This window comes from Mesoplodon densirostris, chromosome 1 (genome assembly GCF_025265405.1).
Source record: "Mesoplodon densirostris isolate mMesDen1 chromosome 1, mMesDen1 primary haplotype, whole genome shotgun sequence".
Classification (NCBI taxonomy): Eukaryota; Metazoa; Chordata; class Mammalia; order Artiodactyla; family Ziphiidae; genus Mesoplodon; species Mesoplodon densirostris.
This window is the reverse complement of record NC_082661.1, coordinates 5,052,042-5,063,367: the sequence shown is the minus strand read 5'-3', so window position 1 is coordinate 5,063,367 and position 11,326 is coordinate 5,052,042. Positions and strand designations below refer to the sequence as shown.

The 11,326-nt window shown below is 41.5% G+C and overlaps 1 protein-coding gene across 1 annotated transcript; it reads left to right on the top strand.

The window, feature by feature from the left end:
- Positions 1-2,791: 2,791 nt before the first annotated feature.
- On the top strand, positions 2,792-7,149 carry NPS (neuropeptide S). The gene is given in 4 exon segments (XM_060095418.1): positions 2,792-2,869; positions 3,594-3,707; positions 6,968-7,000; positions 7,003-7,149. Coding segments are annotated over 4 exon segments (372 nt in total).
- The last annotated feature ends 4,177 nt before the right edge of the window (positions 7,150-11,326 follow it).

The following is an 11,326-nucleotide window of genomic DNA, read 5'->3' as shown; positions in this document are numbered from 1 at the left end:
AAAAAAAGATTAAGAGCATGTCATTACTAATTATTTAAATTAACATGTAATATATAAGTAATATATCTCAAATACTGCCTTTGATGGTTTATAAAAGTATGTATTACTTCATTGAACCTAAGACTTTATCCATTAGAAGATACACCACTACTTTATGCATCGTCAAGAAACAAAAACATGCTGCCTATGAACAGTGATGCCATGCTTGTGAAATGTATGTCCGTGCTAACTCTCCACGTCCAACAGGAGAGAGAGCAGAGAGCTTGTTTATCTACAAACAGTGGTTCTCAGTGGAGGTGATTTCGTTCCCCTACCCGGGGGACATTTGATAGTGTCAAGAGACATTTTCAGTTGTCCCAGCTGGGATGGTGGAGCTACTGAAATCTACTGAGTAGAGGCCAGGGAAGCAGCACCACACAGGGAACTCCCAATCACAAAGAGCCATCAGCCTCAAATGTCAACAGTGCCAACACTGAGACACGATGCCCTAAAACAGGGAGACTTCCTTGCACTTTTTACATTCCACCCTCGTCTTCTGGATTTTCTTTGCCTTTTATTCCACAGAACCTTGATATTCAACACTGAGTCTGTTCTGAATGCCCATGTGAAAACTGTAATAGAGCATTTCAGGAGCAACCAGGAACTGGAGAGATGACTTATTTCAATAAATGAACCTAATCTCTGCTCAAGCCTCTATTTCCCCTATGCTAGTATAAAACCAGAAAACGCACTTAGCCCCATTTTACATTTTATTTATACTTTCAGAGGATATAACAGTTATATGAATTAAGAAGCAGTAAAATTAACTTGATTTTTCCATATATGCTGAAAGATGCAGGGTTTAATGTGTGTTATCATTAGGGACAATGGAATCAATTGTAGAATTATTTTTAAGACACCAAAATTCTAAATTATTCTGAGCTGGTGACCTTTTCCAGCTTGTCCCTGCAAAATCATGTGTTAAAATCATTTTAACACATTTCCAAGTCCTGTGTTTAGCAAGGAGCCAAACACAGTAACGATAGAGTTGGTGTTTGGGGGAAGTTTCTTGGTGTTGTAACAGGAAGCTCTGGAAATTAGAAAAGAAAAGGCTTTCATTGATCTTTTCGGTACAAAATACATCTAACTTGATGTGCTTGAACTTCTGAGGCATGATTCAGGACATGTCTGTCAACTTCAGTGTCGACTAATGAGAAGCAGAAGTCAAAAAGAATTTGTTCCTTCTCCCTCTGGCTTTCACACTGATGTCATGAGGAAATATGTGAAAAGGGCTTGGGTGACTCTAAGACGGTTTGTTACACTGTGACAAATAAGAGGGTAAACTTTCGATGAAAAGTCCATTAAATTCCAAGTTGAGTGCTAACCTGCCCTTTAGGTGTTGACGGTGAGTCTCTGCAGGTTCCAACTGCACCATAAACACCTGTCATAGACATCACATGACAAGCACAGTCACCAAAGGCAATGGTCAATCCCAGGACTGTGAGCCAATGTCGGGCAGAGCTCTCTGGAGCTCCTGACCCCAGTCCCATCCCCCCTCCACAATATGCCCGGAATCCACCCCACATTTTTAGGCATCCAGTAATCGGTTTTCTATCTTCTCCCCACAATCAAATCCTGGTTGAAAGAAAAACCTTGCGTCGGACATTTACAGGTTAGGGTGAACCCCAGAGACGGGTCTCCCTTTCACTTGTCTGGAGGGTAAAGAGCTGCCAGTGTGCTGGGACCTGTGTCAGGGAAGAGATCCATGGGTCTCAACTTTGAGCAAAATGCTGGTTCAACCTCTGTTTTCAGGAGAAGACTCCCTACTGCCACGGTGCCCGAGTTGCGTCACTCAGGAGGCCTCCTGCTTTACCCTCTTTTTAGAATAAATCTATGGCTTCTGACAAGGCAGAAGCTGTCTGGGCATGGGAAGTGGGGCGGGGACACAGGATTGAACAGATCCTTAAACTTCCAGCTGATCCTCCGTGTCTTAGTGCCACCTTCACCACACCTGAAAGTAACTGGTTCCATGAATACTTGAGCCCGTTGAGGGTTTGTTAAGAAACCACCACTTTGAAAGGCGCCTTCCTCAGATCTGCTTCATCAATTGCTCCTCAGTCTGCAAATGCTGTTCTTGTCATCTTCTCTCCCTTCCTTTTGTCCTTATGTGTGTATTTTTTGCTGGGTTTAAGGAGAGACTAAAAGTAAATAAATTATCACTATTTTCTATTTGATATGTTTTGAAGTGATTCCTCATTTTGCAGTGGTGCCTATAAAATAAAAGCCTTTTGCAGTGTGAAAAAGAAAAAAAGTAAATGTGTGTGTTCAGTTCCTTGGTGCCCTTAAGGCTCTTCTCCCAAACTCCATCTGGTGTCTCCAAAAGGACCACGATCAGAGGTATTGGATCACATGCCCCAGCTCCCAGCTTGGCACGAATTTCTGTGATCTGGATTCTCTTGAAAGTCAGGTCACTTGCTTTTCCTTGTGGAAGGCTAAGTGTGACTCTATGATTGACTGATGGACAACTACATGAGAATCCTACCGAGGGGCAATTTACAAAAGAAAGGGATGCAGCACTGACAAATGAGCAGCGAAGGTCCCAGACGTAGGACAGCTTGGTCCTCCAAAATGTGTTGATCTTGAGAAGGCAAGGATTTTCCTCCACTGCTCTGTGTCCCAAAAATATTGGCTCCATCTCAGAAATACTATCTATACAAGCAGAAAGTACCTCGCTTGGTGTTTCCCGCCATCGTAAGCCTTGGCAACATCTGTTTATTCACACTTAGCGCTTCTGAATCCATTGTTAACGTGGATGCCCATTGGTGAGCAAGGACAGAACAGGCTTCCTGGAGAAATTCCATGTCCTGGAGAGAAAAGGAGGCCACTGCAGGTAGGCTCACCTACAACTCTGGCCCCGGAACTTTGGGGATGCTCACGGAAAGGGGGGTAGAGGTAGTGTCCTTCCTTTATTTGGATGATTAGTGGCAAAGGGGAGGATGACATTTGTTTCCCTGTTTTAACCTCAGAAGTCCTAAAAGAAGGAAATCTGTTATAGAAAACTCAGTGTGTGCACGTTTTTTGGGTTGATGCTCTTCATTCCTGCAAGGATTCCTTTTGCATTATTCTCTGAAAAGAGACGTCTGGATATTCAAGGAAATAATATCCTACTTCTTGAGTGTTTCAACTCTGAGCTAAACAAACTTTTGGCTCCTTTTGAGACCTCTGGCCCTCTATGTCACAGAGACACAGTTTAGAAGACAGCACTTTTGAAGGACATTTTTAATAGCAAACTTTAAATGAACTCAATGGTTGGCAGGTCAATGACAATGCCTATATGTTATTGTCCTTTTCCAATTTAACAGGCACAAAAGGCCATGGCCAGATCAGTTAGTCACATATGATGGGACATGTTGCTATTTTTACTCCTGAACTTTCCTGGTATAAAAGGATCACCAACGGAGGATCTGACAGTAAGGGTGAGGAATTTGGCAATAAAATCACCGATCTACAGAGATTTTAGGAAGTCCAAAATAATCAGGTAAAAGACTGTATTTTTCCACAAAGAAAAATGTTGAATTTGTATATGCTTTTTAATGTATACTTGCCTGAGTAAGACTTTCCTGAGATTTTTTTTTCTACTCTGCAGCTCATTAAAATCCAATCTTATTCTATTTCTGTTGATTTCTACAATGCATGTGTTTTGGTGTCATCCAGTTCCATCTTCTAAGGTAAGAGATTTGCCTCTATTTTTGATGCTTGAGTAAATGACTAGAATTGCAGAGTATGTAAATTCAAAATAATCTCTAGGAATATCTGAAAGAAAAGGTACTTCCCTTATTACTAGAGTTTACAGTGAAAGAAATATAAGTGAAAGAAATATAAGTAGAGTCATAAAATTAGGTAAAAAGAAACATTTTTACAATAGATGATACAGACTATACTAAAATTTGCTTTGAATTATTTAGAAGTTGGCCCCTGCATTCATTTCACTGCAAAATGTAAATTACTTTGCCCATAACAATCTATTTGTTCCACATGCACCCACTCAAAATCAAAGTGAACATTTAACCATTGAAACTGTGTTAAAAATACAATGGATTATTTTTCAAAAACAGCAACTTTCTTAGTTTTACAAAAATGGTAACTGTTTCTGATATAGAATATGGATAATATGCCAGTTCTTAATGAATATCATATATTACTTCATATATTTATTCAAGACTATTGATTGAACTCCTAACTATATTCATTGAACTGTTCCACACATTTCAGAAAATGAATGTCTTTCTTTGGAATTTTTAATGCTGTTGCTACGTGACATTTCAGGGTTTTTATGTCAATACTTTGTCTAAAAATTTTAAATGTCTTTTGTCATTGATAGTGTTTTGTACTTTAACTTTGCTTCACTAAAAGCATACTGTAATTACTGACATTGATGTAATTATGAAACCACTTTTAGGATAATGAGATGCCATGTGAATCCTCAATAAGAAATATATGTCCAAACATAATGATCTAGCTATTTATATTATGAGTCTTCTCACTAATCTTTGCATCTGTCATTTTTCTATTTCTTGTTTACTTAATCTAGCTTCTTTTTTCTTGATTTACTCCTATGAGCATTCTATACTAATTTAGTCATTGATTCTATAAGACACCACATTGATCAAGTAGACGACTCACAATCCATAAATTGGTATATTTTCTCAAGTGTATTGCTAATTACGTTCTATTCTTTCCCTGAAGGTCTGTTCATGCCATTTCTGTTGAGCAATAGGCACTTGTGTGCAGGGTTCTTTTTAAATTAAGAATGTTCTTTCTTCCATTGTTCTTATGAGATATCCTTGTCCATAAATGAAAAGTTTCTTCCTTTACTGCATTTTCTGTATTTCTACTGTTTCATGTGATAATTTTGTTCTCATTATAACTGAATCACATAATAAGGGTGCCAATTCGACTGTTTAGGGTGAGTGTTTATGCAAAGGACATATAGGCTTTTAATATTTGTTTATTTAATAATAATAATAATAATAATAATATTTTTTAATAATATTTGTTGTGAACTTCATAAAGTTTATCAACCAGGCAAATCTACCATATTATTCAGTTAACAAGTCTGCCTGATAAGGGTTCCCTTTATTGATCAACCAAGTTTATCAGTATCTTTTTAGGGATGTTTAGTGATGTTTTGGGGATCTCATAACGAGAAATGTTGCATTTTGTTTTCTTTTGTTTTTGCAATATAAAGGTGGCATCATGAGAATTTCTGGAAATAACTGGAATGCTTTCCTTCCTGAAATGACTCATAGGCCCCTCCTTGCTGGGAACTTAAAATAGATGGCATTGTATCACACTTAGATCTCCTCTGCCAACACAGGGTAAAACACATAGTGTAAGAATTCTTGATTGGTTTTCCCATGATCAATACTTCTGAAATTCTCTGACAATTCCCAGCTCCAAAATCCAGGAATGCCCATCTTTTTTTTTCCAGAAAACAGTGGGAATGGTTTTCCTCGGAGCTCTGACTGCTGGACCCTCCAGGGAGCCACCCAGTGATGGGTGGGAGCATTTTATGCACTGGCCCCATTTCAACTTCCAAAGTAACCCCAAAGCCAACTTGTTTTCCTGCATCGGGAAAATGTGTGCTTTTGACACTGAAGTCTGTTTCTTTCTTTGTACAGGGAACATCCAGCCCCCTTGTCCTCTTACAGTTCTCATACACTTGAAAAACATGGGCTTGGAGTCAGATGTATCAGCTCAAATCCCACTTCACCTACAAGCCATTTAACTAATTTCCTCATTTAAAGGAAATTATAACCAAGGAAATAATAGTACTGATTTCATAAAGCGTTTTGAGGGGATAAAATGAGATGATATGCATAAAACATGTAGCACAGAGATCACTGATCATGACCCTTTGCTTCTGTACTTAGTTTCCTCATCTACAAAGTATGGGGTTAGGATGAACTGCAGGTTCTCAACGGCCAATCTGAGGTCTAAGATTCCAGACTTATTTCTTCCACAACGAAGCTCTCCCTACACTATCCTACATCATCCAGGCCTTTGAGGCCCTGAGGAGGAAGTAAACCAAAGTCAAAAGCCAAAGATGTCAACTCTCAAGTTCAAAGACATCCTCATGGAGAACCCTGGCAAATGGCCCAAGAGAGACCCCAGAAGGAAAGAGGTTCCAGCTGAAACTTGGAGTTTGGTTATCATGGGTTGTTTTTCTTAGTGAATTTAAAAAACTAGTCCCAAGACTAATTAGAGCCACTTGAAAGATTCTTTATAAAGTAATAGCAACAAGATAACTGTACAGTGTAGGATGCAAACACTGAAGAGCTGCAATCCCATAGGTAGTGTAAAATTTAGAAAAGAGGGTACACAGCCCCACATAGTATTTTGTATTTTGATAAAGTATATATTTTATTTTATTTTATTTTATTATTATTATTTTTTTTTTGCGGTATGCGGGCCTCTCACTGTTGTGGCCTCCCCCGTTGCGGAGCACAGGCTCCGGACGCGCAGGCTCAGCGGCCATGGCTCACGGGCCCAGCCGCTCTGCGGCATATGGGATCCTCCCAGACCGGGGCACGAACCCGTATCCCCTGCATCGGCAGGCGGACTCTCAACCACTTGCGCCACCAGGGAGGCCCAAAGTATATATTTTAAAAGGTGTTTTAGGGCTTCCCTGGTGGCGCAGTGGTTGAGAGTCCGCCTGCCGATGCAGGGGACACAGATTCGTGCCCCGGCCCGGGAAGATCCCACATGCCGCGGAGCGGCTGGGCCCGTGAGTCATGACCGCTGAGCCTGCGTGTCTGGACCCTGTGCTCCGCAACGGGAGAGGCCACAGCAAAAAAAAAAAGTGTCTTAGCAAAACCCTCTTTAAATATTGGATGTATTGCCATAAGATTTTGAAGATTGTTACTATTGAGATAAGCTTTGAACCCTAAAGCTGTATTCTCTCCCTCTTGCCCATCTCAACTGCCAGGTGTCTGGAAAATCTGACTACTTTGTCATTTTGTGCTGAACAGCTGCCCCACGAGGATGGGCAGGAGAGAGGGACTGGATTTTCTAAAGCCAATTTTGGAGAAGACACTTATGAAAAGGTCCTTTCGCAATGAAGTTGGCACAGGAATGAAAAACACTTCCTTTCAAAGAGCAAAATCATGACTAAGTGTGCAAAGGACTCTGGGAATTAATCTCAGACTTTGTATAGTGTGGCTAATGTGTTAAAGGTCACTTATATCTTTATCATTTAGTATTGCTATGCTCTCAGTTCTCAAGTATCTTCCCTCTCCTAGCTGGTACGAAATAAATTAAGTTTAAAAAAATGTAAACCCGTGTCAAACTTCCGCTGTGAGAGAATAAAATACTTAAGTGATCAGTTAGTAACTTTCCGGGATAGGCATGGATACATTTGCTTTGATCTTAAACTGGCCAGAAAGTATGAGCATTTTTACTGTGACGACAGTGGTATGATCTTTTCCCCTGCCTATCATATCATAATACTGAATTTTTTTCTTTTAAATATGGTTTTCTGGAATGACTTTAGCAAGGCCAATGCTTTGGGGATGTGTTATTTCAGCTTCTAAGAGAGTCTTGTGAAATTAACCAAAGCTAAGATTCATGACACAAGTGTAATTTCCTCAATCGATTGATACCAGGAACAAACATGACCAGGGCCCTCTGGATGTAACTCTTACGCTACCCTTTTCCACCAGGCATACTTAGACATGGATTATTGTTTTGTCTCGGGAATTTGTCTTCTTTTTAAATCTTAAAACGCAGATATATCGCCAGTAACAATAAAGACAGCAGAGAGATGGCTGGTAGCCCAGGGGTGGTGTGGGGGTGGAGGGGGTCCTTTGTGAGTCAGCTCCCCAAAACTGTGCTGATTAAAGCCCCACTCCCTCCCCCTCCAGGAAAGACCTCAAACCCCTTCCACTGAAACTCCTAATATTACTTTTTTTCAATCGACCAGGGATTGAACCTGGGCCACAGCAGTGAAAGCCGGGAATCCTTACCACTAGGCCACCAGGGAAATCCCCTGACGTTACTTTTTTTTTTTTTTTTTTAAAGATAATGCAACATTGGTTGATGTGTTATTATTTCAAAAGCATAATCTTCATAAATGTGTATGTGCGTGTTTAATTCTGCAACACACTAAGGGCCTTCTAGCCAAGAAAATTATTATGGTTTCCATTTCACTCTATCGGTATAGACACAGATGAGGTGAAAAAGTCCTAATGCATTTTAGGACTCGGGACCTTTTGTGTCCTTCTGCTTTCTGTCTCTGCAGTCCTGGCCTTTGTTCTTATTAGGGTAGCTTCAGAAATCTAACCAACTGGCCACTGGCAGCTCCATTCTCCTTACCCTCCACTGCAAGCCTGGACTCCCCTCGGAGCATCTGGAAATGGCGGGAAGGAATCCATCTACGCCCAGCCTGTGGGACAGGCTCTGGGACACCAGGAGGTTTACCGGGTGAGATGTAAATTGCCCCCAAGAAACTGTGGAGAATCTTTCAGATGATTGTCAGGGAAATTGGTATTTTTTTATCTGCCTAGCATTGTTGGTGGGGAAGCTAATTAGATAGCCCAATAGACATTATTTACTCCTGCAAAGCTGAAAAACAGTTACTGCATTAATAAGCTCATGGCAAGCATGGTGTCCATCAGGCATCTTGTGTAGGGAAGAGAGAAGGTTTTTATTGCAGAGGAATCGTCTTAATTTTCTATTTGCATTTATATGGATTGGTTGGAATAATAAAACATCAAAAACATAATTGGAAAAATTCCCTTCCCATTTCTGGATCTGAAATATCATTCTAACCTCAATGGGGGAAATGGCCTATGAGAAAGTATTTGCACTCTAAAAATTGTAGCAGAGAAAAACTAGCAGGCAGGGAAATTTGCTTTCTGAGGAAAAATTGTACCTCTTGATAAGGTTTTAGGAATAAAGTGTTTAAGATAAAGAAGACTTCCAAGTCGTGTTTAGATAGTGTCCTTAGAGAGGTGACCGAAGGGTGACCATGGAAACCTTTGGAGAAAGTGAACCCTGAGACAGTGTAGCACCTGAGTGGCCAGTGGGTCATATTCAGTCATTGGCACCGGTTTCTGCAGGGTCCTGAGCAAGGCTGTCTACTCCCAAGGCTGCCTGAAGAATGGCCTGGGGTCAGAGGGCATGGTGATGAGAGGGTCACCAGAGGTTAGTGACTCTGGTGACTCCCCTTTGTCACCAGGGGATATTAGTGGAGGCCTGAATTTCACCTTTAGAGCCAGTCGCCTCAGGCTTGGGGTTAGAAGCCCTCAGAAAACAAGCAAGGGAGGAGTAGCTTTGTGTGTTCATTCTGATCAACTCTACCTTGACTCACTTACGTTTCATTTCTTACCTGGAGAGGTATAATTGGAGAGGAAGGAAAAATGCCCTGAGGGCCATGAGCGCCTGGGGGAGAGAATGCTGCATGGAGAAAGAGACCACAAAGCAGGACCTGGGGAGGCAGGATGCCAAAGACCCCCGGCCACACACACCGCACTTGGATCCCAGGGCCAGTGTCTACGCAGCTGCATGAGCTTGCTCAAGCTTCTAGAATTTTTTGAGCCCAAGTTTCATCACCTATGAAATGGGACTAATACTTACTTACCTTACAGGATTGTCCATTCATTTGCCAATTCATTCACTTGTCAGATATTTATTGAACACCTACTATATTCCAGGGACAGTGTTCTAGGCAGTGGGAATGCAGTACAGTAGTTAAGAAAACAGAGCAAATTCCTGCTCTCATTGATCTTTTAGTGGGGTGGGAGGGGGGTTGGAGAAAAGAAGATTATACATGTTAGATGGTGATAAGGGGTAAGTGATAAGGAGAACCAGCAATGAAGCGGGAGAGGGAGGGCGGAGGGTCTAGGAGTGGAGGCGTAATTTCAGACACTGTCATGAGGGAAGGCGTTGTTGAGAATGATTAGTAAACCCCCCCAAATTCCAGGAATGGGGTGAACAGGGAGAGGGTGGGAGGACATGCTTCTGTAACCGAAAGTGGGGTCCGGCTGCTCGCTGCTCAAAAGCCAATTGGTGGAAAGGAAAGTTTGCTTTATTTTGGAGGTTGGCAACCGGGGTGGGGGGCGGGAGGGCAGACTCCTGCCCAAAGGCCATCTCCCCGCCAGCCCCCAACAATCAGGGGGCAAGAGCTTTTACAGATAGAGGAAGGGGGCTGCGTGCAGCAACAGCACATTCAGCTCGGACAGTCATCTTGAAATTGGTCTTGTGGTGATCTGATCAGCATCATCTAGATTGTTTTAAATACAGGTAATCTTCAGTTCCTGGACTGGTTTGTTCCCATTTCCTTGAGGCCAGTTCTCGGAACTGTGGCAGCTTATGTCATGGCTACACTCTGGTCATCATGGAGTTAACTTCTTCCACCTGGTGAGGGTTTCAGTATCTACAAGACAGCTTGCAGGATACGGCTCAGAATATGATCTACAGCCCTTGAGGAGGAACTAAATGTCCTTGACTTTGCTTAATGACTAAAGTATTATTATTTAGTCTTGTTGGACTGCTTTTCTTTGCTTCTGCATTTTCTCACTCCTCTGATTAAACTTATTCTTCAGCTAAAGTTTGTCCACAGACAAAAGGCAGGCTGAGGACATGGGGGCCAAGACCATAGGGTCCTGTTCCGTTTCAGTCCCAGACAGGTAGGGGGCTTCTGTATGGTCTTGTCAGAACTTTTGCTTTTCCTCTGAATGACATGGGATGGCACTGGAGAGTTTTGAGCAGAGAAATGACATTATCAAATATATCTTTCAGCTTTCATTGATTTGTAAGAATGAGAAATAAAGTACATACATAGTAGGTCTCAATAATACTAGCAGTAATTAATTCTACGGTTGACACCCAGGAACTCGTATTGCTTTTCTTCCTAGCCTGTTTCATAGTTCTGCCCTGGAAAATAATTAAACTGAGTGGGGACCCTTGATTGGGCAAGTACATGGGAAGGGAGAGCGGTCCCTCTCCGAGGTGCTAAGAGAACGTGGCTGACAGTCAGATTCCTGTCCCATCAACTAAAAATCACCTTAAAGGTGAAATTCTATTTCACTGGATTCTCTTTCATGTCCAAATGTGGAACATTTTGTTCTCAAACATTTACTGAGATCCCCATAGAAACATCCCAAATTTTGAGAGGGGGATGCATGAGTGTGTAAATCTGTGGGTAGAAAGCTCAAGCAAACAAATACAAGAATTAAGCTTTCAACTCACACACTTGAAATTTTGAGATGCTCTTCCCATTTTCCTTCTGGTGGTGATTTATTTCTAATGCAGAAACATGAAAAAACAAACAAGGATGCCTGCTACA